This window comes from Numenius arquata, chromosome 16 (assembly GCF_964106895.1).
Source record: "Numenius arquata chromosome 16, bNumArq3.hap1.1, whole genome shotgun sequence".
Classification (NCBI taxonomy): Eukaryota; Metazoa; Chordata; class Aves; order Charadriiformes; family Scolopacidae; genus Numenius; species Numenius arquata.
Genome location: NC_133591.1, coordinates 7,188,359 through 7,216,081, shown reverse-complemented (window position 1 = coordinate 7,216,081; position 27,723 = coordinate 7,188,359). Strand labels below are relative to the sequence as shown.

At 36.4% G+C, this 27,723-nt stretch overlaps 1 protein-coding gene across 1 annotated transcript; it reads left to right on the top strand.

Moving 5' to 3' along the window:
* The first annotated feature begins 26 nt into the window (after positions 1–26).
* Positions 27–27,488, top strand: SLC15A4 (solute carrier family 15 member 4). Its single transcript, XM_074159653.1, has 8 exons — positions 27–617; positions 9,190–9,485; positions 10,349–10,517; positions 11,511–11,588; positions 14,406–14,574; positions 17,534–17,689; positions 22,502–22,660; positions 26,054–27,488. The coding sequence occupies exons 1-8, from the start codon at positions 48–50 to the stop codon at positions 26,200–26,202; spliced, it is 1,746 nt and encodes a 581-aa protein (XP_074015754.1). The 5' UTR covers positions 27–47; the 3' UTR covers positions 26,203–27,488.
* Positions 27,489–27,723: the final 235 nt, after the last annotated feature.

The following is a 27,723-nucleotide window of genomic DNA, read 5'->3' as shown; positions in this document are numbered from 1 at the left end:
GACCGCGGGGAAGTTTCCTCAGGGTGGGCCGGGAAGGAGGCACCGCCATGGAGGAGGCCGAGCCGAGCGAGCGCAGCCCTTTGCTGAGCAGCGGGGAGCGCGGGAGGGCAGCCAGCAACGCTTTCCACGGGCGGCGGCTGGCTTGCGCTGCCGTGCTGCTGGCCGAACTGCTGGAGCGAGTGGCCTTCTACGGCATCACCTCCAACCTGGTGCTCTTCCTCAACGGGCCTCCCTATGGCTGGGAGGGTGCCCAGGCCAGCCAGGCCCTGCTGCTTTTCATGGGCATCACCTACCTGGTGTCACCTTTCGGCGGCTGGTTGGCTGATGCCCTCCTGGGCAAGTTTGGCACCATCCTGCTCAGCATGGCACTCTACCTGCTGGGCATGCTGGCCTTCCCTGTCATCGCTGCGCCGCACACCCGCCAGGGCCTCTGCGGGGACATCCCCTTGTTCCCCGTAGAGAACTGCTCCTCTCCAGTGGCCAACACCACTATGGCGCCTTGCTCCCAGGTGGGAGCCATCCGCTACTGTGCCACCGCCACCTTCGTTGGACTGGTCCTTGTGGGGCTGGGCGTCGGGTCGGTCAAGGCTAACATCACCCCTTTTGGGGCAGACCAGGTCAAGTATGAATCGTTTGTGGGTGTTGATTTGAACCAGGGGATGGCTGTCAGTCATGCAGAGGGGCTTGCTTTGGTGGGATGGACAGCGCACCTACTGATTCACATCTCTGTAGGTGTTGTGTCTCGGAATCAGATCATCCAGCTCTGTTCCCTGTGTAATGCAAGCTGTTAAGTTGTACTCTGTTTTATATAATTTTGGTGTCTGTGTGGTGTCTGATCTCTTACAACCCTTGGTTTCCTGGTAGCCCTGCCTTAGGTGTGGTACCTGATTTGGCTAAGCCATCACCATCTTGAGAAGTTGGGTTGAATACTTAATGGACGCTAAGTGATTGTTAATTGTCCTCCATTGTGGAGCTCCTACGCAGTTAATTTGACCTCAGACCTCATCAGGTGAAATATCTGATACACATTTTAGCTTTGACAAAGATAGCACGGTCCTTCTAGAACTGTGGTCAGAGGTCTTTATAATCTTGTGATAAATGAAGGGTAGAGAACAAATAGTTTTTTATGTTTTAGGTATTCACTGTGTACTACACTGTGCCCTTGAGCGATGTTTTTGTGTAGGCCAATGTTGCGTTGGATGATGGGTAGGAAGGTGCTGTCAACATGGTAAACATATTACCTGGGCTGTTTTTGTCAGGACACATCCCGTCAAATGACCTTACTCAGATCCAATTCAGTGATATCATTCATTGGATCATCATTGCAGAACCAAGTGGCTTTACAGAAAATATTTGAGAGACAGCTCATAGTTCAATATCAACTGGAATGTGCTGTTGCATGTATTTTTTTACAGTCTTACGCTAAGTTAGTATGCTGACTGTGGATGTTGAATTAGAGTATAATTTCTGCTTTAGAAATTGAGAATTTCAGCTGATTAGATACTGGGCAGCTTTTCTAACCAAACTGTTCTTAGTGACAACGCAAGGAAAATACCTCCGAGACAGTAGCATGTCTGTGTACTGGCCCATTGAGTTCTGGTTCGTGCAGGTATCAGAAATGCCATGAAATTCTTTGTGAGAGGTAGGATCTACCACAACACCTTTGCCAATCATACATCTGTTCTCTGTTGTGCAGTTTACATTTGTCATTCTTTGGCATTTCATATATTATAAATTCTGGAGTTCTGGGTGAAAAGCAGTATATAAATGTAAAACATTATTATAGCCTAGGATTGTGCGTCTCCAGTGTATTGGTTCTATTTAAGCCAGCATGAGCCCATCAGGTGAAATAGCTTTAATATGACTTTATCTTGTAAGGTGTTTTTCAAAACTGACTGCTTATCCCCAGAACACTTTATGAATGCTAAATGTAAGAGATAAATAATGGCAGGAACAGAGCAAAAGAATAACCATTGCCAATGGAAGTGTAGCTGTTGTAGCTGGATTTTTAAAGGTTTTCCCCCCAGGATTTCACGGAAAGCAGTTTTTGGCTAGGCTTGCAGATAATTCACAGTGATTTATGTAGGGTGAAGCAAAAGAAATACTCCTTTCTGGTTGATAATAATCAGTGGAGCTCTGCTGAGGACTGAATTTTTCCCATTCTCTGTTTTTCTGCCTTATCTATTGTTAAACATATTACAGCATACCACTTACCTTGTTGTGCAGTTTTGGGCCCTCTTGGGTGCCTTCTCCCTGCATAGGAATGTAGCAAACTGCTGGGTAGATGGATATATATTGCTGAGAATAAAGTCTGTCTATTGGAGTCACATTCTTGGGAGGCTAGAATACAATGCAAACATGTTTTGGCTGGATGTGTGCTGATAAGATTTGTCCTCTTCCCCTTGAATACCAAACAAAGGAAAATACGAATTGTATATCATGTACTTTAGCTGACATGAACCACCTTTCAGATATTCTTTATTATATTTCATTGCAGATCTCTTAAAAATTACCATGTAGATTTTTTGGTTTTAACAGATGATCTACAATTTGGGTGGAGAACCAAATACAATGAGGGGGGGTTTATTTAGAAGAAAAGAATCACTGTGGAAAATTGGAAACTAAATTCTAATACTTATTTTCCTCAGAAGTTAAAAAGGATGTAGTTTCTTAATTTCTGTTAAATGGATGCTTTTAGAAGTGCTGTTACAAGTGACTAAGTAGACTCAGTATAGAGTAACTTTTGCCAGTCAGCTTAGCGAAAACCAGTTACTGCAAACTAGGTATAGACCAGCTTTAATTAATTGGGTTTATAAATAAGAGATGTTTTTCTAGAAGTTGCAGATTGATGCATCATAGAGGTCTAAATCTGAACTGATGGTTCTCAGAATAGTGTTTATAATCATGTGATATGTATAACCTGGCACTTTCCAGTTCCCCTTTCAAGTGCGAGTGTTTTGCAGTCACTTCCTGTTCTGTGTAGCAGTTTGTGACTTTCTGCAGTTAGGAAACAATATGACTATCCCTCATTATTGTGAAAGCTTGTTTAGCTTCAACATTGAAGCCAATATTAGTAGTAGACTAGTATCTAGTGCTAGTCTAGACTAGATTTAGTATCAGCTATAGTCATTGTTCTAATTATAGATTAATCTGTTTTGGGGTTATGGTGATTAGAGATGCTAGTTTTAACCCACAGTATATCTTCTTTCTGAATTGCCATCATAGTCATTAAATGTATCAGTCCATAACCTGCCAAAAATCTTCTAGCTTCATTAAAACCATTGTTGTTACTGTAGCATCACCAGAGGCAGGACACTATTGGAAATTGCTGGTGTAAAGATGGCTTTAGAGTGATTTTCAACCTTATTTATTTATCTGTAGAACCTTGATTTTCCAGCCTCTGGGGAAGGATGGGGGACCATGTATAAAGAACTGAAAGTCATTAACTAACTGCAAGTTACTTTGTTGTTGTTGTTGAACTTCTTAGGAGACCGTGGATGTCTAAGACCCTGCAGATAACAGTCTGAAAACTGAAGTTATGGCATTCACATCAGCAGTACTAATTTGTTTCTGTTTCCGACAGAAAGAGAATAGGTACAACACCAGTGAGAGGAAGCAGATTTGAAATGTGGTTTGGCCACATTTTAGTATAAAAATTTGAAATTATGTAGCAACTGAGTACTGCTCTATACAGCTCTGTTACTGAGCTCTCTCCAGATGCTCTCAAAGAATAGCTGTTGTCTGTAGTGATGGATTAGAAGGTCAGAATTCTGTAGGCATAAATTTGACTACAGAAAACTTGTCATTGCGCTTTCTTTTGTAGGCTAAGGAGAAGGGCAAGCTTCTGTGTTTTCATCCTCGCTCTGTTGTGTGGCTGTTCACATAGTTGGCTGGGATAAGTTTGGGGTTTTTTGTTACATTTGTCACTTGTGACTGTCAGTTGATTGCAGAAACAAATGAAAACTGCTAATGTCAGTAACTTCTAAATAATCTTCTTTTTCCTTTTATGTGAATCAAATAGGAGGTCATAGCTTTGGATCAGTCATGATGTGAAGAGGGAGAGAGGGAAGACTATGACATATTGGAACTCTGAAACGTTGGGGTTTAGGAAATACTTGGATCATGAGCAGATGATGTCAGAAATCAGATGTCAGTGGAGTACTAGGCACCATATAGGCATTAGCTGCAGCAAAAGTAAGAAGTATGTGCATAACCATTTCTTTGAAACTGACCTAGCTGTAGAGAGCTAGGAAGTTACTTTGTGACAAAGCAAAACATCTAAACACGGGAGCTATGGAGAAGCAATGATGCTTGTACAGATCCTGGCGCTCTACATAAAAATTGGGAGAATCTAATAGAATCTTAATACTTGAGCTATGTGATATTTTTGGTTTCAAGCTATACGAACTACTTTGGTTAGTACCTGGATCTCCTAAGAAAGATGTCGGTATTGAAAAATCCAGGGGAGGGATAATTCGGCAAGTGATCATCTTTCTTCTAAGACAGGAGGTCTAAGTATTAACCTTAGGGACAGCTGTGCTGTGGAATTTGATGATGCTGAGGTATTTCTAATGACTTTTCATAAGGTGTTGTAACCAAGGATCTAGTTACTCTTTCTCTCTTTCTTTGTTTTAGTTGCATTTAAAATTTTGTTCTGATTGTAAGATGTTAACCTTATATCCTAAATGAGTTTAGGGAATTGCAGTGCAGTTAGACAGCTGATGTGTCCTCTGCTGAAAGTGGCTGTAAATAGCGTAATGATTACACAGTTCCCATAACATAGTGTTCCAGGCACTTAGGATTCTTTATCATGAAAACTGTGGTCATAATTGCATCTCGTCTGACCATAATCAGTCTGATATCTGTTTTGTATTAGAAATTTTGATTTTGAGAACTATTTCTTTACTGTTTTGAAATCCAGTGCCGTGTAGGTTCCAGTTATAAAACTCAGAATGTCACTGTGCTGTTCTTTCTGCATTTGGATTAACTATACATAAAAGATAGGTATCAGATATGTCAAGAAAAACATCTTTTGGACTGTAGAAAAAGCAAGTGTTAGGTTAGATTTTCTTTTGCAAAAGTTATGTCTTGAAAGTAGCAAGATCATTTTATTTCCTCTTTAGAGGCCCACCTGAACATAAGCAGCATTGACATGTGGCCAATGACCGACAAAGCAGCTGTGGCCAGAAGGTTTAGAGTTGCTCATTTCCTAAATTTCTTTGTTGGTGGGGATTTTTGGTGTGGGTTTTTTGTTTAGTTTTTTGAGGGGAGGTTTAGAATTGTTGGCTTGTTTTTTGTGGTTTGTTTTTTGTTTTTGTTTTGTTTTTTTTTAAATTAAATTTTTCCCTGTAGTTTAAAAGAGGAACATTTAGGGCAATTGGGGTGCTCCTTTTAAAGTACAGTAGGTCATTCTGTATTTCTATTGAAGTAGAAGCGCTACTGGATTTTTCCTGAGTGTTCTTGGAGAATGCTGTGCTATCCCATTTAGTAGGGAAAAAAGCTGTGTGAGGTTTGAAGAATTCGCAAGAGTGAGCTGGAGACTCAGGGCTGGATACTATGCAGTGGGAGTTGATCTAAATAAGTGACAGCTGTCCAACACTGGTACATTCTGCGGAAAATACCTGAATCTGAGCTCATTTGCAAACCAGTGTGTTACCTAGAGCAAATAAATTGTGTGTATTAGATACTTGCTAATGTTCATCTGAGTCAGGGCACCTTTGAAACAGTTTTACTACAGTGCTTTCATTCAGTGATAGGAAGCCTTGCAATCTAACAATGGCATTTCACTGATATTGTTTGCATTTTCCTTGTGTAAGGGGTTTGACTAAAACATGGTGAATTTAAGGTGACATTTTTCATACCTTTTTAGGCACTACTACTGTTTTAAGCTGTTTTGTTGAGATGGGGACAAAATCTTTTAAACATGGTTATTTTGACTTTCAGTGCAGGGATGTGGAACCCTTAGATCACAGGACAGATTCGATCCAGGATCCACACCATGTTTCTGCTATTTATGTGCATCATTTTCCTGCTGCAGTTCACGGTGGGATGTTAAGAATATAATGAAGTTTGTGATGCTGGTACCACAACGAGAGTGCTGCTGTGCTTGAGCACAGATGAAATTGAGCAGAGGGAGTGATAGATTTTTCTTTCTGCTTGGGTGATTGAAAATAATGCAAACATAAGGGGGAAAAGGAGAATTCCTGCAGTTTTGTGAAAAATAATTGTCCTTGATAAAAATAAAATAATACAATTCCAACATGGTTTTCTTCTTCTTAGTCCCTTATTAAAATGTAGCATCCACTTATGAAGAGAATAAACCAATCTATTTTGTGCTGTCACACAGCTCAAGTAATAGTCAGCATGGGAAACTTTGAGTAGTCTGCCGTAAATGTAATAAAGCTAATATTTTGGGCAACCGATTTGATGTTTGAAAGGAACTACAAGGATTGCCTTTTCAGTCTACCATGTTTTCTGGTTTTGGTAAGACACCACATCTTCATAGTTCTTCCACTTTGTCAAGGTATTCTACCAGCTAGTTCAATGTGATTTTTAAGTTCATAGATTCATAGAATGGTTAGAGTTGGAAGGGACCTTAAAGATCATTGAGTTCCAACCCCCCTGCCCTGGGCAGGGACACCTCCCACTAGATCAGGTTGCTCAAACCCCCTCCAGCCTGGTCTTGAACACTTCCAGGGATGGGGCATCCACAACTTCTCTGGGCAACCTGTTCCAGTGTCTCACCATCCTCACAGTAAGAATTGCTTCATAATATCTAATCTAAATCTCCCCTCTTTCAATTTAAAACCATTACCCCTCATCCTATCACTACATTCCCTGATCAAGAGTCCCTCCTCATCTCTCCTATAGGCCCCCTTCAGGTACTGGAAGTTATTAATGTTTGTCAATAAAATGCCATAGTGCATTTCAGATGTGGCTGTGATATGATTTTTAGTGCGTATATATACTTTGATAAGGAATAGAAACTGCATTCTTTTCATTTTAAGTGTGTGGCATGGCTGTCTCTTGAGCATTGCATTCCTTTTCGGTCACTCTGTTTCAAAAAGGGTACTGGAGGTGGGGAAGAAAGTTTCAGGGAAGAGCCACAGACATCATAGTTTCCATCCAAGGAAATCACGAAACAGTCTACAACTTCCTATCTCAGAAAAAGCAGCTAGAAGGAAGATGTGACAGTAGTTTGTGGAAATGGTCAGGGGGAGAGAGGCAGAAATGGACCAGGGATGGGATAAAGCTCAGCTGCCTTCTATTGTTTCCTGGACCTAGGAAACAATAAAACAACCTAAAACGAGTGAGGCTAGTGCAGGGCAGGTTCAAAATAGACAAATGGAGGTGGTTCTTCCCACTGTGTAATTATCTGGGGAACTCTTTGCCACAGGATATTATGGATTCTAAAAGCTGACCTGGGTTCAGAGGCAGGCTGGACAAATTCACGGAGAGGAGGTATGCTGTGGTTATGAAGTAGTTAGAAGCCATCCTAGGCTCAGGAAGTTTCTCAGGAGCTAATGTTTGGAGGCTGGGATAATACCTGATAGAAGCATCATGCTGTGCTTGCTCTGTTCTTACCTTTATCAAAGCTTGCTTTCGTCTCCCAGCTTTTCTTTGCATAGACGTGAGCAAGGTCATTTGTAAGAGGGAGGATGGGAAGTCATCTTCCTTGCAGAAAGTATAAGAGAACTGAGTCTTTATGATGAAGAAATGGAAACTTCATAAAATAGATTGTGAACTCTTTAAATGGTTTGAAGCACTGTGCTTATGATGTAATTGTTGGCTAATATCCTGCTGCCATGCAGAAGGAATTCCTAGCTTGATACACTACTGCAGGTGATGATTATTAAAATTAGGAAATGAGTACCAAGTTGAAACTGGAAAGGGAGAATTTCTTTGGTTTAGGCTCCAAGATTGCGTTTGACATGCTACCAGACCTACCTGAACACCTAACAATGCTATTAACTATGCACAGGAATAGTTAATTTCTTTTGTTAGGCTTGGTTAAATGATACAGGTGGGTTTGTACACCACTGAGAAACCCGAAGCTGTAAATCAGAACTGACAATGTTAAAAACTTATTTCAAGACATGGCTTACTTCATATTGCAAACTAAACGCAGATCTTTTGAAGATCTGGCAAACGGGGAACGGAAACTTGCAATTAGAAATAAAAAACAACTGACTCGGCAAGACTGGTGCATGGCTCTGACTTGCTAGTCACTCTTAACAGCCTCTCAGTCATAAAACAGTGACAAGTACAGTATTATGGATTCTTCTACAGAGTAGTTGATCTTTTTAATGTGTTTCAAATTTTAACTTGCATAATTTTTCTTACATCACATCTTATGAGTGATGCTTGGTTCCTGTGACTTAATTACAAAACATGGGATGAATAATGGTAGGCAATAAGGAGTGATGGTGAAAACTGTACAGGATAATTCTATAAACCAAGGATGTCTTTACTTTCACTGTGGAGACACCGAGAGCTTCAAGCAGAAAAACAGCACTATGAATGGTGCTGACTTAATAGAGGGATAAATATTTACTGGGGCCTTGTGACACCTTGGGTACCCCAAATTTATTTTTTTTTTTTTTTAAATGTTAGAATGACAAGTCTTCAGTTTATGTTCTGATGAGGGATGAGAGGCATTAGGACTGTGTTAAAATTTAAATTTGTGCTTTAATCACCACCTAGTCACCTGAGGCCTAGAAGATGGAATAGGGTTAACTGTTACATGTATACAGTTGGAAGAAGCAGTTGTTGCGATACTACTAATATATGAATTTATAGGTAGCTTAACTTTTTTTTACTAAAAAATTAGTTATTTCAACTTCTGTGTGGACTATGGGACGCTAATCTGAGTGAGTTTTGTCTAGAAAAATGACCAAATGAGAGACAGTGCTGTAGAAATAATAACAGCCTCTATGGGAAAACTATGTAGTTTAGTATTGTATGACTTTTCTCTCCCTATGCTGAACTTCTAGAAGGTCACTGATATAATGGGGTGGCTCAGTAAGGTGTCATTTCATCAAATACCATGCTGAGCCCGAAACACTTAAATCATTTTAGTACGACTTTAAATTAAACCTAAACTCTTCAGTGCATTGAACTTGATTGAATTCTAATAAACAGGCTTCATTTTCTTCAGAAATTGAATGACTTGTTTTTAATTTCTTCCAGGTCAAAGATCGGGGTCCAGAAGCCACAAGAAGATTTTTTAATTGGTTTTATTGGAGCATTAATTTGGGAGCTATTCTCTCTCTGGGAGGCATTGCATACATTCAACAGAATGTGAGCTTTGTTATTGGATATAGTATCCCAACCGTTTGCATTGGGATTTCATTCATGGTTTTCTTATGTGGTCAGAGTTTCTTCATCACAAAGCCGCCTGATGGTAGTGCCTTCACAGACATGTTTAAAATTCTCACATATTCTTGTTGCTCAAGAAAGAGACATGTGGAACGTTCAACTAATAGGTTTGTAATGAGCTCTTTTGTATAGTCTGAATTCAAGTGAAACAGCCTAAGAGTTGGAACTAGTTGTTTCAAACTAGCTGGCAGTAAGTCACACTAGAGAGTACACTAGAACATGCAGTTTTGCTTTGAGAACTGGAACTGGAAAATTGGGGTCCTGGAGGTACCTTCTGGGAGTTCTGGGATGAGAAAAGCACATTTTGAGATCACTGAATTTCCCCATTGCAAGATCAAGTCTTGCTTGCTATGTCTTGAATGCTATGTCTTGTCAGTTTGGAGTTTCTGGAAGTGTAACATAACCTAAGTATGTTGCTTTTAAGCATTAGTTAACTTTCTTCTCTGCTTAGATATGTTTATGGGATGCCTTCTGATTTGAAAAACACTATCATCTGCATTTAATGTTGTAAGTGGTTTGATGGGCAGCCAAAATGTGTGCTGGCTTTTTGCTTTCCAGGTGGTTACTCCACTCTCAAGAGATGCCCATGGAATAGTGGTGGCTAAATTTAGTCACTGATTATACGAGATGTCAGGTGCCTCCTCTGCATCAGGCCGTATTCAGATTGCAAAACAATTTAATGAATTAGGATAACCTATATTTTGTGATACTGTTTCTTAAGTTCTCCATACTGCAGTGCCAGTTATTTATGCATGGGGGGGGAGGATGGGAAAATAAGTCTTTATAATGGAAGTTTTCAGCTTTCGCTTTCACCTGCTGATGATCTATTCTGGCCCAGTAGTTTTGCTGTTAAGAGTAACTTATTTTGAAAATGCCTGAGCTTTTCATAAAGAAAAGAAGTGTCACAAGATTGCCATTTAAGTCAGTTTTTGTGGTTATTTAACTAAACATTTCAAATTCTTTTCAAAAGCGAAGGCCAGGGAGTACTTCAGCAACCTCACAAGCAAAGCCTGTTTGAGATGGCCAAGCTGTCTCGTGGGGGCCCATTCAGAGAAGACAAAGTAGAAGATGTGAAAGCTCTTGTCAAGATTATCCCTGTCTTTTTGGCTTTAATACCTTACTGGACAGTGTATTTTCAAGTGAGTAGTTCCATATGATTTATATTATATGTGTAAAACCCATAATTTCTAATGTAAGAACCCTAACTTCCATTTCTTCCAGGTGCATTTCAAAGGTATTGGGGCTCTAGCTTCACGTTGCAGGTCTGAATATTAACCCCTCAGAGCAGTTACCTGGAGGAAACACACAAAAGCTTTTCAGGGGAAACTGTTCTATAAGGTTAATGTACAGTTAGCATTCAGTAGCTCTGATTCTAGAGAAGATGAATATTGAAGAGGAATTTTCAGAACTCTGGTATTGACTGACTTGACCCATGTTTTAACGTTAACTACTTTTCTTTCACACACCTGGGGTTAAAAATAATTTTAATAATATGTTAGCAAAAATACTATTGCGTGATGCTAGCTTCTTCTGATGTTTTTTATTTGCTAGAAAAAATTTTGTGGAAAGCTGTATTAGCTTACCAGAATGCCAAAGTATCTAATTTCACATTTTTCTGAGGGCTTTTTCATAAATATGAAACTTATCCTGAAGCTGAGAGATGAAAAATGGCTACTAAGAATACTTTCAAATAATATTTTGACTTAATAATAAAAAATAAAATCATTAAAACAATAGTTAGAATTAACAGTTGTACAAATTAATATATTTTAAATATTGCACTCTGTTTCATCTTGCAGTTGATTCAGATAGTTCAGGGTAAGTGGTCAAGATTTCATTTTAATTAATCTTTCTGGTTTTCTGCCGTAGTGAGATGAATTAGGAAATATGTTTGAGGGGGAAAGAAAAGCAGAAATTGTTTTTAAAGTCATGTGAATGATTCTTTGTGCTCTTAGTAAAATTAAATGTAGGGGTTAGAATACTGCAAGCTTTTTTTAAGAAGAATTCTTTTTGTTTTGCTATATTAGCACTTCACCTCTGATATAATCTTTGTTAATTATTAAAAAAGTAAAAATATTTTGCTGTCAGTACTCCTTGTCCAAGTAATCTCAACTCGTCTTTCCTAATGCTAGATGCAGACAACATACGTATTGCAAAGTCTCCATCTGAAAATTCCTGAAATATCAAATGACACAAACTCTATTCATACGGTAAGTAGGGCAAAACAAGTGAAAAGTATGTTTTCTTTAGTTGAGATGCAAAATAGGTAAGTATGGTACAAAAATTCCAGAAAGTTAAGGTAGTGGCTAAAGAGAATCGATAGCCACAGACATTAGGCATTTAGAAGCACGATGCATCATACAGAGATTTTGGCATATCTACCCATATATCGAATTCACATCATCCTGTTTTGAATGTATGCAGATAATTTTCTGCTTTAATTGTCTTTATCCTTCAGCAGACAAAGTATGATCTTTGAAGAAATCTTATTAATCTCTATGCCCTAAGTTTTCAAAGTTGTAAGTAGTACAGAAACATTCCTACAAACTCAGTAGGAATATCCATACTTAACCGAACATTTGTATTAGCAAATTTGGAATCTGAGAGACACTTGTAGCTTCATACTGCCTTATCAATATTTGCCTTACCTTAAATGAATTTAGCATATTGAAGGAAGTTGTTCAATCAATATTTTTCAAGAAAGGTTGGCATCACGTAATTGCAGAAGTGGTACTGAGAAATAAAAATAAAAAGTATGAATGTAAGCTATTAGCAGGCTTACTAAGTGTTCTTTTAAAATTATGTTTCTTCTGTTTTATTAAAAATTAATATCAATAATGGCCTCAGAATATCAGAATTAATATCAGAATGGCCTCAGTTGGTTTTTTTTTTTCACAGATCAAAAATAAAAATGGTTGTACTTAAATTTTCTTTGAACTTAGAAAACTGAGCTGCTTCTGAATCGCAGGTGAAGGTTTAATGGAGGCCAGTGATATTGCCTAAGTAAGTGACGTTTTTCACAGTGAGAGCAATCAGGCATTGGAATAATCTCCCCAGGGAACTGGTGGATTCCCCAACACTGGACACTTTTAAGATTCAGCTGGGCAGGGTGCTGGGTCATCTTTTGTAGATAGTCTTTTGCCAAGAAAGGTTGGACCAGATGATCCTTGAGCTCCCTTCCAACCTGGTATTCTGTGATTCCATGATTATGAAGAACTAAAGGTTAACGTTTTGCTAACTCTTGTTTTTGCAGTTCGTGGTCATCTCAGCCATACTGGAGTGATTACAACCAATCAGTGAAATAGGGTTCTTGCCTGCAACGAGAGGTGCATGCCCACAATGTGTTAGAGGCTGAGGGCTTGGGTTACTGAGATGGTTGCAGTGGTCGAGATTTGTAGCCTTAAGGGAATCTGGTTGTCTTCCTCTGTTACTGTAGCCGTAGTTTTAGATAGTCACAGGCCCCTTGTTTATCCTGGATCATCTCTAGAAAATGTTAATCTACTCTAACCCTGAGCTTACACACACACAAAAACAGTTTAATATCAAAAACTGTATCAGTATCTGAAACACATAGATCAGGCAGTGCTTGTATTTTGGGTGAAAGAGACAGTGCGATGCATAGTACAGTATCCCACTGTTCTAAATGCAATTTTAAGAGATATCCTCAAAACAGAACATTTTAATAAATACCCCTGTACTGTCTTGGTTGGTTAGCTCAGAACAGATGCTAAATACTATTAAACTTGGTAGAAATTGTCTCATTCATACAGACGGGAATCTTATTGTCATTACAGAATCTTGCAAATGAGAAAGGATGCGTGTTTTGCACAATACTCTTTGTTCATTTGACAAATGTAATTTAATTTTAAATGAATTTTGTATTACATTAGTAAAACTCCATTTCTACTGTTCTGTGGCATGTTTCTGAAAGTTCTAAGCCTAATAATAGAGGATCTACAGAACCTGGCTATTAAATACTTTTCATGAGTGAAGTAGGAAAAAAGTTTAATTCTGCCAGATTAGACTATATCACTGGAAGCACAATAGGAGTGACTATTTAATTGCATTAAATCACTTCCTGACCTGTGTGTGATTAATATTAGACTTTTAAAATAATGCTTTTAAAAATGTATCTTGAGATGTATTCATTTATATAATCTGCAGTTTTGTTTTGTTTACTCCACAGTAAACTGTTACTATAGTTTTGTTTACTAGATTTGGGTGGTGCAATCAATCATTCCTCAGACAGGTGTTCTATGACTAAAAGAATCTTAATGGCAGAAAGCTCCCTAAGGACAGTGATTTTTTTTTTCCATTAAACATATTTCAGGATGTATACAGAAAAATTCAGATATTGCAATAACGTTAATGGCGATCTTATCTTTCAAAAGGAATTCATAGTTTTACTTATATAGTTAACTTTTGTTTTAACAAAAATTAATTCAGAGTAAGGACCTAAAATATGAGCCTTCTGAAACTTAGAAATCTTAAAAAAAAAAATATCCTTTGCAAAGTGTCTTTGCTAAGTTCTGCATTTTGTTTTCTCAGAGTACTCTCTTCATCTGCCCAGTAATTTCTTATTTCAAATTTTCCTTGGAACTATGTGCAGTATTGTTTGCTTTTGTGTAAAGAACCTTTTTGCTCTGAACACTTGATGTTCTTCAGTTCCAGTGGAAAGCTCCTACCTCCCCACCCCCCAAAAAACCCCACAAACCAACACCCATCTCAGCACAACTGGAGGTGCATCTTGAAAGTCAGAATATGCAATACTGTTGGAGTTACTATGGTGAGGAATCATTTGTGCTTCTGAGCTAACAGAATTATGAACTGCTAAATTAAATGAAAACCTGAATAGCTGAGTATTTCTTTAGCTTTTACACACTGTTATTTTTCGCAGTGTCTGTTAGTGCACTGTGGTTTGTTTTGGATCACACTGTTTCACAGAAAATGTTTTTTCCTTTGTTAAATAATAGTAAAAATCAGCCCTTAAGAATGAAATTGCCAACTTAAGTCATCTATCCTTTCAGTTTCCAGCAGCCTGGTTGACTATGTTTGATGCAGTGCTTATTCTGATCCTAATACCTTTAAAAGATAAATTGGTGGACCCCATTTTAAAAAGGAATGGCTTGCTCCCGTCCTCACTGAAGAGGATTGCGGTTGGAATGTTCTTTGTAATGTGTTCTGCGTTTGCTGCAGGTAAGAAAAACAACTTTGAGATCTACTTATATAGCTATTTATTCAGCTACTGAGAACAGCATTCAGAATCAACCTTTCTGAACCTTTAATTCAAGATTATTCTGAAGTCTTTTTCATGGGATAGTTAGAATGCAACTGCATGGATCCGTTTCCTACAGTGAAAGAGATTTTATCCAAAAACTTACTAAACTGTTTGGAATGTTTGTGATAAAATTGGACCACTTTTCCTGCCTGAAACAGCATTCAAGTATGCCTTTTAAAACCAACTTTTTAGTTAAGGTTTCCACATACAATGTTACTGTCTAGTATGCTTGTTTTCTGACCGTATTTTCTCAACAAATGTCTCAGCTTCATGATCAGGGTTTGGGTTGCCTGAACAAAGCATCCAGCATTTGCATATAAGGCTGTTAGTTCTCCTAAAATAAACTTGATGGTACTGTGGAAGTCCATGTTGTCTGATTTATTAACCATTTATCTTGAAGCTGAATATTTATTTATCCTGAAAAAAAAATTAGTTCAGAAATGAGTATGTTCCATTATATAGTCTGACTTCCAAGTATTCAAAAAGTGAAATTTTACCTAAAATTCTTTCCCTTTATCTGAAATAATAAAGTTAGCATATGGCTGAACAAGAGTTTCCTCCCACTTTGGATTTTTTCTCCCCTACCTTAATGTTCCCTAATGTTTGGGAATTACTGTAGTGTAAAATAGCTTAGCCATAGAATGAAAGGAGAAAGATGGCAACTCTGTTCAAACCATAAATCAGCTGCTTTTGAAATGATTTAAAGTTGTTAAGCATTGCTGATGTGGAACTGAACAGCTCTGAGCAATGCTTCATAGAACCTATAGCCTTCACCTACTATCACTGTAATGAACATATTGATAAAGCATTATAGCATTAAATAAATTAATTTCAGCACTTGTACTCTCCTATATTTTAGAGAAAGAGACACTTTATATGGCTATTAAGATTTCTCTCAATGAGAGAGATAATTACCTTATTAGGCCAAGGTCACTTTGTATGTGCACAAGTAAAGTTCTTAAAGCAAAGTCATTTAAACTTAAAATAGGAATGTTTCTCTTATTCCATGTTACTTAGGACGCTGCTACCAGCAAAAGAAGATGATGTAAAACAGTTAAATGTCAGCTCTTTAAATAGAACCTGCTGGCTCACATATAAGTGAATTCAAAACCAGCAATATCTGTCCTTATTAGTACTGGGGAAAAAAGGCATTTTGAACTATGATAGCTGAGTTGGTGAATAGTTTCATGTAGCAGAATTGTTAAAAATTTCAAATGCCTTGTTTTCTATTCACCTACAAATATAATGCATGATTTTGTTGGTTTGATCCTTCCCTAACTCTTCCACAATAGAAATGAGAAGGTGAATTCTTTGGGTAGTTAACTGCCATTTGGTTGGAAAGTTTAATCTTTTGGAGTAACTTAACATCCCTTCATCATAATATGAATTTAAGACAAATTTAGGGTATAGGAAAGTGTTTATTTCTAGCAGGATGGAAAGCTTCCATCATGGTTTACGTGTTTCATAAAATTTTTATTTTCTCATTAAATGATATTTATAGAAGCCATATTTTAATATTCTTAAAATACAACATTACTTCCAACCATTTCTGCCTTAGAGAGAGATACTGATTAAATCTTAAATGTATGAAGATGTTAATATCTTAACTTGCAATGTTGAAAGTATCTTAATGATTTGTTTGTGCGAAATGTCCATTTTAACGTACTTATCTAACTGCATTAGTTCTGGACACTACTTAGGCTGCCTATTAGATTGTTTAGATTATTTTAAATATCTTATAAACTGTGTGAGAATACAACTGATTAGATTTAATGAACATCTGCTGTGCTTCATGCATTTTATCGTAAATTCTGAGCAGCAGTATTTAAGGTTATTCAACTGGAAAATCTACTTCATTTATAGAGTTTAAACAATTACAGCAAGAAGTTAAGATTCTTTTAAGTACTAAAACTGTACGATTAAACTTGAAGCTTGTCTATCAAAGTCTAAGAAAGAATCAATAGATTCTATATTCTGAAGTACTTGGATTTGAAGATAAATTTATGGCAAAGTTTGGTATATGGTAGTTATGCTGCTGTGTGGCTAAATGCCTCCTAAATCTGCCTGTGTTGGGAAGAGTATCAAACACATTAAGGATCACTAGATGTTTTGAGGTGCAATAATTTTTTGATAAATGTATATAAATGAAATTACATCTGAGTTCTTGGCTGACATTTTATATAATAGCGAGGCAACTCCAACAAAAACCCAACAGCTTTATTTGATATTCACTTTCTACTCTAAACTGTTGTGTTGAGCAAGCTAAAAAATGTTATATTTTGCACTATCATGTCTGTTTTTCATTCTACATGAGGTGCTTTCTATGCAGTGTGCTGCTTGTAAATCAAGCTCTAATAAGCTTTTGGATCTCTTGGGATAATAAGTGTCATATAAATGTCATGATCATATTCATAGAGGGTTTTCATAGTTCTACAGGACTAGTGTAGCCATTTTGATAAGCAAAATGGTTTCTAATTTATTAATTCTATGGTGGCAGATACAATGGTTCAACGCAGTAAAGTAGTAGTTTGTGAAAACGAGATTGTCTTTAAAAAAAACTCCAACATCATTTGTATGAGAAAGCTCTCAGATAATCCATCTGGAAAAGGGTTAAGTATTTGTATGATTATTGCTACTGAATAAGAATATAATCACTTATTCCGTGGCAGAAGAACTGTATGTCTTGAAATAACAATAGTAAAAGTAGTCTTATTTTATATATATTATAATTATATATTTTTTTTTATATTTATATTATAAAATATTCCTATTTTATAATTTGTAATTGCAATGCAGGATTGAATCCTAATTTAATTCTTAAAATGAAGAAACAGTATTTGCATCTTAGGTCAATCTTTTTTTCCCCCCTCCATGTAGGAATTTTGGAAAGCAACAGACTGAAAATTGTAAAGGTTAAAACAATTAATCAGACAATTGGAAATGTTACATACCATGCTGCAGATTTGCCAATATGGTGGCAGATTCCTCAATATGTGCTGATTGGATTCAGTGAAATATTTGCAAGTATAGCAGGTAAGAGTCTTTGTGTGTATCAATTCTGCTTTCATATCTATGGATATGAATGATGGATTCTTAGAAAAGAAATATTTCCTTCTCAACTCATTATAAATAAGCTCTAATGTTCCCAAATACAATATTATATTATATAACTATTAAATGGCAAAGCACACAATCATCTTTCACATTTGAAAATTGGCTATATAAGAATATGTTTTCAAGACTGAATTTCAAGCAGATCAACATTTAAATATTTGCATGTCATCCTGCTTTCACTGGATATTTGCAACCCCTAATGGAAAACAATACCCACTTTCAATATTGTATTTTAAATAATAGTTTTAATGCAGTATTGTTTCCTCTGAATCTTCCTCAGTGTTGCAAATAAAATCTGTGCTTTGTCATTTTTTGGCTTAAAAACTGAGTTCACAGTTTAGAAAGTCAATTAGTAAGTAGAAACACTTTTCTGAGGGAAAAAGGAGGAAATAAACCATCTTTACAAAGATTTATCATCTGTTTATATTCATTTTGCTTGAGTTTTTATATCTCTGAAAGAAGAAAAGTTATGTCACAGTCTAAACAGATTTTTTGCAAATATTAATAATGAAGTACCTATTTTTTATACATTTTTATCTGCTTTACTTATAGATCATTTTTTCTATAGTTTTAGTACTTCAATGTGATACCAGGCAAACTGAAACACTTCAAATCTTGCCTTTCTTGAACAAATGCAAGAGAGATTAAATTTCTTAATACTGTTCTGTGTGATGTGGTGGACAGCTGTGTGACCATATTGATTTTTAAGCTGAAAGTGAAGTGGGAGGAGAGGGTGAATAGGACTTAAAAATCTTATTTTCTGGTCTGTTTCGTATACGTGCAGTGCAGTGCTCATTGGCAGGAAGAAAGCACAGGCAATTTATCTGTTGTCACTGTGGTATGCCTAACACTAGTTTACTACGATTAAACAAGTGAAATGCTACTGTGAATCTCTTAGCACAGTGTTTAGGTATCTAGTGCTTGGGAGCAATGCTTAGTTACCAGTAACAGAAACATGTCATGATCGTAGAAGTAACTATTCTGATTACTACTTAAATAGAATTGCAGAGCTACCTGATGTAATATATTGGAACTCCTCCAATGACTTGATTTAAAAATAATTTAATATTTGCTTAACTATAGTTACTTATTAATATGTTGAAATACTATTTTAGAATATTGAACTTTGAAGATCATCCATTCCAACTGGCATTACATACAGCTCTTTTTCTTCAATTCCTTATGACAGAATTTCCTGGTTTCGTTTCCCCTGTGGGAGGTTACTTTCATTCCTCACGCTAGGCAGGCACAGCGAGTTAAAATGAAATTCTCTAATTCTGTAAGATCTTGCTGGCGGTAGCCCCAGCTGTCACACGGCCCATTTGTTCCCCTCTTAGTGGAAGAGAGAACTTCTACTCCATCTAGTTTCTGGTTACATTGTTAGGAAATAAAACAAGGTGGTTGGATTGCTTGGCAAGTAGAAGAAAATGTTGGTTTGGGTGTTGTTTTTTTTATCTGCTGGTTTGCTGTAAGCTTTTCTTCCAGCTGCCTGGCCTGGGATTTCATGGAAAGAATGGAAGAATTGGACATATCCCTCACGTATTAAACTCTACCTTAGTTATTTAGTATACTGGAGGAATTCTTTTTAGATATGGCTTTGTCTTGTGTGTATTTGTAATTTTGAAGTATGTATGTAACCTTTGCTAGAGGACATATCTGCTGTCCTATATTACAGTACATTTTGTTATGTGTGAACAGTAGCCAGCACAAATCCTAATGCATAAACATCTGAAGATGGAAGTCTTCTTTAATTGAGTTACTTATTAAAACTAAGGCTGTATTTAGCATTTTTATCAAAAGAGTAAAATGATAGTTACCTTTAGTTACAATTTTAGGGATTGTGCAAATTAAATCTGAACAGAAAATAAACAGAAATGCAAGTGTTCATGCAAAAATAAATAAATTTTTTCCTTCTTACAAATTCTTGTTTCTCTGCCAGGCACTGTTACTAGTCTGTAGGTGTTCACAAGAAAAAAAATAACAAACCTGTCTGCAGCCTGTGGAAAGGTCAAGGACTTGGTGCATTCTCTGTTGAACTCAAAACTGAGGGTTGGCTTTTTCAATTGCTTTAGTGGACTTCTTCATGAGAAGTAAAGTCTTTAAGGCTTACGCTGTTCTTACATGAATACTCTGCTATTCTGCACTTGCTGGGTCTGTACCAACGGCTTTATAACTTCAAAAACTGTTGGGCAATGTTAGGAAAAGTGCAAAGGCTTCTTTTTCTTTGAACCAGAAATTCTATGCAGATCTTAATTGCTTTGTGTATTACACTTTCATGTGATTTGTTTTACGAAGAGGTTTTTTCATGCCTCTGAATGTTATCTAAACTGAATTCTCAGTATCTTTAAGAAAGCCTCTCAAGACTTAGTAGAGTATACTTTACCAATTTGATATTAGAAGTTGATAAAGGCATCTATTGTGCTATGAAATTCAGCTTTCAAATAAGCAAAGTGTTAATGGTTCTAAAACTATAGTGATTTGGAAATGTTTGTTGTGAACAAAAAGGGACTAAATATCATAAGAGCAGAAACATACGTTTATTTTTTTGTTTACTGTAAAACTAAGCATATTCTTATTAAGCCACATTAGTTACACTTGAGGTACCTTTAAAAGGAAGACACATTGCATTTATCTTTTGTATTATTCTGTCAATCCTCTTAAAGCACCCTTATTTAACTCAGAATCATAATCTCACATGACAACACCAACTAGAGGGTTTAATTTCAAAACTGCTTGTTTGAGGTAGCATGAAATTGTTATCAATGGCTGCCAGCAGGCAAAAATATCTCTGAAGGCAAAGAAAAGATTTTATATTTTTTATGGCAGATTAAATATTAGGGTTGCTGTAAACATTATTCAAGTTTAGAAACGTGCCTTAATTTGTTGCAAGAAGTGCATAGTGTTATACCCATTTTGGTTTTTGTTTTGAGTCTTAAGATCTTTTCCCAGCAGTAACACTTGCATCCAGTATATCTGTAAAATGAACAAGAGAAGAAATGGGCCAGATCCTTTCATGTTATATGCTTGAGCTAAACTTGTACAGAATGTACAAAAGCCTGGTGACCAAAATGTGACTGATACTTTGGAGACTTGTGGTAGCTATGATAACTTAACAAGAGGTTAAAAACCAAGCTACTATATCCCTGAGAGCAGTCTACTTTTTTTTTTTTAATTAAGTGAGATTGGCCAGATCTCCTTGAAAAATCTGAATTATTATCTTAGTGGCAAAGCCTAGGAAAATTTTTTGAGCTTTTAATTCTCAAAATAAATATAATTTTGCCTCCCCATCCCCATCTGCAGGTGTCTCTCCATCTTTGTAGCTATTCTCTCGTTACAGTTTGAATTTACAGGAACCCACACAGCTGAGTTGCACAAAGAATGTTTCAGTTCCCTTCTAAAATCACAGACAGGTTGCTGTTGGCCCATTCTAATGTGTTTTGCAAAGGAAAAGAGAAGCAGTGTGTTGGTTATCAGAGATTTCCCAGGTGGCAGTGCAGAATGCTGTTAGATCAGTGAGAACATATAGTTCTGTTTCTTTTACAAGAACAAAGTTCCTCCCTCACAACAGGCAAATTAACCTATCTGGCCTGAAGTGTTAAACCTTTTCTTGAAAAGAAATGCCAGTGTATTTCTATTAAACTCTGTCTGGAGTAGCAAAAGTCAAATACCAGTAATGGCGAAAATAAAGCATACCTTTATTACGCAAGACATAGTATTTGTGCCATTTTCAGTCTACAATGCTCTCTTTGCCAAGAAAAATGTTAGATAAGGTAGCATTAATTTTCAGTATGAAGCAGTCTGTTTTGAAACAAGCATTTCACCTGTCAGAGAAAAAGCTATGCAAAGAATGCATTTGACTGTCTCTTGTGATTAATCCGATTTAATTTTTGACAGGAGTATTATTCTAAAAGGAGAATTAATCATGGGCATTAGTCTTTGCAAGGCAGAACCTAACCCACTGTGTTCTGTTGGTGCTAAAATTCAGTAGCACAGATTTTCAAATTCATGTCACTGTTTTTTCTTGGTTTTATTGGTTGAAATTTGAGTGAGGATAGTTTAAAGTTGAAGTCCCATTTCTACAAGCCTTAAAAAGAATAGGCCATCAAGCAATGAGCTCGGAGAATTCTAGATCAAAATTAAATTAAAACTAATTACTGCCTTTCCAGCTGCAATTAATTTCTGTCTGCACATTCAGAGATACAGACACGGAGCCTGTGTGAAATAAATGTTCATGGTCAATGCAAGAGTGACCTTCAGTTCCCGAGTACTTTGTTCTCAGCAGGGAATGCCATGTGCTTTGTAAATACTGCACAACGGACAGGCAATGTAGAAATAAGTGAAATGAGGAATGGGGAACTTGCCAGCTTAGAGTTAGTTTAATAAATTTCTGTGAGGATAATTTTAGACAGGAAAATGAATATGCTGCCTCAGAAGATTTCTTGATTTTACACATGTAATATGAATAAAGATCAAAGCGCGCCTCAAATGTTGTCCATTTAATGGGTTGATATATTGATGACCTTTAACAACGTTCATAAAGCAATTAGAGGGAACTGGGAACTGATAGGGATTCACTACCTCAATTCCCTGTCTCCTGAAATCCAAGGCTAATTTTAGGTCTTTAACATACCAGAAGTAGTATACATTTGTAACTTCTATTACACTAAACTAGAGTGAACCACTGTTTCTTAGATCTTCCAATAGTATTTTTTTTAAAATCTTTTAATACAGGTCTAGAATTTGCATACTCAGCTGCTCCCAAATCTATGCAGAGTGCTATTATGGGGCTGTTTTTTTTCTTTTCGGGGATTGGATCATTTGTTGGCTCTGGATTGTTGGCACTGGTGTCTATTAAAGAAATTGGCTGGATGAGTAATCACACAGATTTTGGTAAGTTTTTTTTAGTGTATTCATAGTCTATAAAGTAGAAGACTTCCCTCAGAAGCAGTTAAGCGTCAAGCATGTGGAACTGTCAAATCTTAGCACAGTTATTATTTTAAAAATATAAATTAGTCTACTGTTTTGTTAAAGACAAAGTTTAATACTGCATGTAAGTATGAAGTAATGTGACTATGCAAAATGATACATTGTCTTCATGAAAGCATGGGAAACACGTATGTACTATTTTGCCTTTGTAAGGCCTGTCAATTACCTGCTCAGCTGTTACTCCATTTCATCACCAGAAATTACTTATAAATTTTTGTATTTTAGTAAAAAATATTTGAATTGTGTGTGGAAGAAGAATATATTTGCTATAAAGTACTGAAATTACTTTCTGCTGTTATGGGAAGTAAAATGTACCCATCTCTCTCTAGTGATTATTCAGCTTCCTAGTTTCAAGAGACTTCATCGAAATTATCACGAGTTAATTTTGCATTTCTGTCTGCTAGCTATTTATACTCTTAGAAAAAGTCCAACCTATCATCTGCTTTGTATTGCCAGTTGAAGTTAAAAATAATTATTGGCACCAGTAGGTGGCACCTTGGGAATTTCAGAAAATCATACCATCATCAATGGGCTAATTAGTTCCAACAGAAGGAGCATGAAAAGTTCTTAAAATGTATGCTAGACCTACTGCATATACATAGCTTAAAAGTGCAGCCTAAACTTACTTTAAATTTGGTATGAGAGGATTTTCCATTTAAGCTTGATTTGCATGCTACCAAAAAGTAATGTTGTCTGGAACAGTACATGTGTCACAAGTTGTCATCTTTGGTGTATAAGTTGTTCTTTAAAACACTGCAAAACATGACAAGTAGCCTTAACTTTATGGAAGTGTCCTCACCAATTGAAAAATTAATCTAATTGAGACTTTTTTCCCCCAGTCAATTTCAAAACTAGAACAGCATTTTTTCCTGCAATTCTATGTAGAGATAATTCATTTGATAAGGGCTCAACAGGAGGATAATAATTTTATACAAATTAATATATGTGATATTTGATGATTTTTTTTTAGCCTCTTGCCTTTGTTTCCTGAAGCAGCTTAAGAGAAGGCAGTGCCTAATATTCTCTCTGTAAAATATTTAGGTTGTGCTAAATAGATCCAGAGTTGGCTAGAACTAGAAGATGTTACCTTTCATGACTCATTGGTCATCTGTTTTGAATAGGCTCCTCAGCTCAGTGGATTGTCCTCTGGACAGCTGTCAGAACTGGGTATTTCTACCTTTCTTAGTCCAAAGACTTGGTACACAATCAAGCCTTCTCAGCAGCAATACGGCTGGCTCAAGGTTGAAGCGCTCAGTGGGTGATTTTGATTTGTAGCATCTATAGTAGCTGCTGGTTTAACTGTTACTGTTTATCTCAGTAACTATTTATATATAAATTTTCATTTTGTATAGCATTATTGAAATTTAACAAATTCATATCTAAAATTTACTTAGGTCTTCCAGTGTAGGAATTATAAGGAGGAGTCTTTATGAATGAATGACTTCTGAATTTTTCATTAAATGCTGTATAATAACTATAAGCACATGTGTGCACCAAGTTTCTGCTATTTACGCTAACTCATTATATCATTTGAGGTAACTCACTGCCTCCACAAAATCCACTGAGAAAGTTTGGTCTCTGCTGGCACTTCAGTGTTGATTGCTGCCATTGAAATGACTGTTATTTCTCCGACAAAAACTGAGATTTCATGGGTTTAATATCCCATCTCATAAAGGATAATTACTACTCTTTAAACACGTCTGCTCTTGAGATGGAGATTCACATGTATATTGTATTTTAAATGTCAAGGAAAGACTCTGTTTAATTTTATTGCATTTTATTATAAGTTACTTTAATTGAATCTTAAGTTTCAGTAATTAAATTAATTTAATCTGAACATTTATAGGCATGCGGCATGAACAGCTTGTTAGAATCGATGTATACTTTGCTATTTTTACTCTCTCTAACCTTTTTGATAATCATAATGGTCCAACTGGCTGTGGCTCATGTGGCATGTTGGAAATGAGCCACAATATATTGTTCTTGGAAGTACAGCAATAGTTAGTGCACATTTCTTAATAGAGGATTAATCTTTTAGCAATGAGCTTCCTTAATTTAACATTACTTAATATGGTAAAAATCACTAATTTATAACAACTTTGAAGGAGTATCAAAGGTGAATTGAACCAAAAAGAAACCATGCATAGTTTCATGAATTCCAAGCTTTTTTCCAAAAGGCGGCTGAGAGAAAATCTCAATAATTGCTTTCTTTATATCTACAGAGTTGCCAAACTCTTCCCTTAATAAAATTAATTTTTAAATTATTTTTATCTTTGACTTAGCAGACTAGGGAGGTACAGGCCTCCAGATGCAGAGAGACCATATAGCATTAAGCAGGGCTGAAAAGGCTGCTGAAGAGGACTATCTAGTATATATAGTACAAAAAAAGGTTATGCTTGCACCTGTTTTCAATTAAACTGTAAAACATAAGAGACATTCTTTTTTTTCCTCGACTAAAGTCTTGTCACTTCACTGTATTTTCCAGGCTCCTTAAAAGCATATCTAGTGAAGATGGTAAAGCTTTAAGTTGCCAGCCTTGTGTGAGTGTAGCTTTGCTTCGATCTTGAATGCTGCATTTACTGGGAGCTATCTTTGAACAATTTACAATACAGGGCTTTATTTGCAGAAATTTCTTTTTCAAGCCCATTTAGTGGCTGCAGCGCAGGGATGATTTCTTTTTTCTTGGTTTTGAAATGAGTCGTTTCCTCAAAAATTGATAAGTGATCTCTATTACGTTACGAAGAAAGTAAATCATATATGAAAATACACATTGAGGTTTTTGGGTGTTTTATCTGAAGTCAGCAAAGCATTGCAATTAATTTTTCAGTATAAGAAACCAGACTTAAAGAAAGGGGGGAGGGGCAGGTGGGCAGGGAGGAAGAAAGGAAGATTATTAGCCTTTTAAAATTATGTTGACATTTATGAAGCTTACCTATTGCTATATGTGAGCAGTCTGTCTTTGCAGAAAATTCTTACAGTGGTAGGAGGAGCTTCCAGCAATTTTTTGTAAGGAAGAAATGCAGTAACAGCACATCAGCTTCTTCAGGGACATTACTTGGTTTAAGGCATTGAAGCACAAAAGAAAGCAATCCTTGTACTGTGTGCATCTTCTTCAGAAGTTTCATCTTTTGCTCTACATAATTAAAAATGCAACTATGCTCTTGGATGGAAATGTGATTTGTTTTGGTTTTGCCCATGTTTTGCAGAAAAGTCTTTGCTACTTAAGCTTGAAGGGACTGACATTTTTATTTGTATAATCTTTATTAATGTTTATTTTTTCTCCCCAATTCTTTTTAGGTAATATTAATGGCTGCCAATTAAACTATTACTTTTTTTTGCTGGCTGCTATCCAAGGAGCAACCCTCTTGCTTTTCCTTATTGTTTCTGTGAAATATGATCATCAGAAATCGAAGATTAATGAAGTGGCTGCCAACGGGAGGATCTGATATCTGTTACAGAGCAGACTTTATTACAGCAGCACACAATGAAGTGGCAGCGCACCCTGAGCCTGCGAGATCTCGTGTTTTCTCCAGTGAGACTCTTACTAGACTTGCATGTTACAAGGGTTCTCGCCCCTGCCCCCTCCTCGTGTAACGTAGGTAAGTGCCTTATGTTGGTGGGGCTCGTTTCTTGCACTACGTCCTGGCAGAGGACAAACACAAATCTTGGAAGTGTATTAACTCTAGGCATTCAAGTTGCTCTTTGTTAATCGTGAGATGTTTACTTAACTCTTGAAAGTTGGGACACTTATACTTGGAAATTGAGTATAACAAGTCACACGTGACATGGATTATTCCTGACTGAAAAACTCTGGTTAGCGAAGAACAGTGGATCTAGAGAAACACTCAACATTCTCAAGCCTACATTGAGGACGCAGGAAAGAAAACATATTACAGAAACCTCAAGTAGTGGTTACAAGAATAAATTTTCAATCCTGAGAGTCATTTTGGTGGTAGAAACAGGGACAAATTAAACTGCAGATTAGCTCAGACTAAAAAGAAATACAGTTTTATAATTGACCTTTCACTGGCAGCGTCTCAAGGATTTAAGTCCAAACTTGCAGCCCAGAGTATCTAATACTGAAGACTGAATTATATCTCACAGTAGCTTGTTGTGTAGCTACTGTAAGTTCTGATGCAAAATGAACACTTGTTGGGACTGAAATGACTTTACTTTGAATTTTTTTTATTATTGAGTCTGCATTAGATGTATTAGGACAACATGGAAACATACATCTTTTGACAAAGGACTGTTCAGTCTAACGCTGTTACTTCCCTAAGGAATATTCTAAATATTTGCAGAAAGAAAACTGATATTGAATTCTCAGAAGATGAATGCGCAATAACAATTTAGAAGCCTTTCAGCCAGTTCCTTCAGTCTTGTGTCTTACTTCTAGCTAACATGCTACAGGGTTTGTATCTTTCAGCAACACATTCCTCTAGCAGAGCAAATGGTTTTATGTTCAGCCTCTGGAATTTTAATGATTCTAACAATTATACTTAAGATTGTGTGCAGGCTGGTATGGAAGATGCAAGGAATTATGCAGAAAGAAAATAAAAACTCAACTGTTTATTAATGTGTTGAATTTTTATAGTTTCCTTTGTCTGCATTTAGATTGTTAAAATGCCCTCCTTTTGTACATGGACATCTTTTTAATGAGTTTACAAAATAAAATGAACTTCCATGCTGTGACTTTTGACCCTTTGTTTCTAGGTGAATAAAATTATACTACAAATATTTTGTTCTTTAGCTTTTATTTCCTAAATATACAGTGGAGTCCTATTAGATTCTAAATGTACACCAGCATCCTATTAGTTTTGTCAGATGATATAGCAGTATGCAAGCTGTCCTGCCTTTGCCAAGATAAATCAGTGGAGATGCTTCAGCTATTGCATTACTTAATAAGAGTTAAAATTGGAATAACTAAAGAAAATAATTAAGCAAAATCTCATATGAGTAGAAGCTAG

Coding starts and splice junctions, on each gene's coding strand:
- SLC15A4 (XM_074159653.1), top strand. CDS start 48: ATGGAGGAGGCCGAGCCGAGCGAGCGCAGCCCTTTGCTGAGCAGCGGG. Junction 10,518..11,510: donor ACTGGACAGTGTATTTTCAA/GTGAGTAGTTCC, acceptor TCCTAATGCTAG/ATGCAGACAACATACGTATT. Junction 17,690..22,501: donor AATATTTGCAAGTATAGCAG/GTAAGAGTCTTT, acceptor CTTTTAATACAG/GTCTAGAATTTGCATACTCA.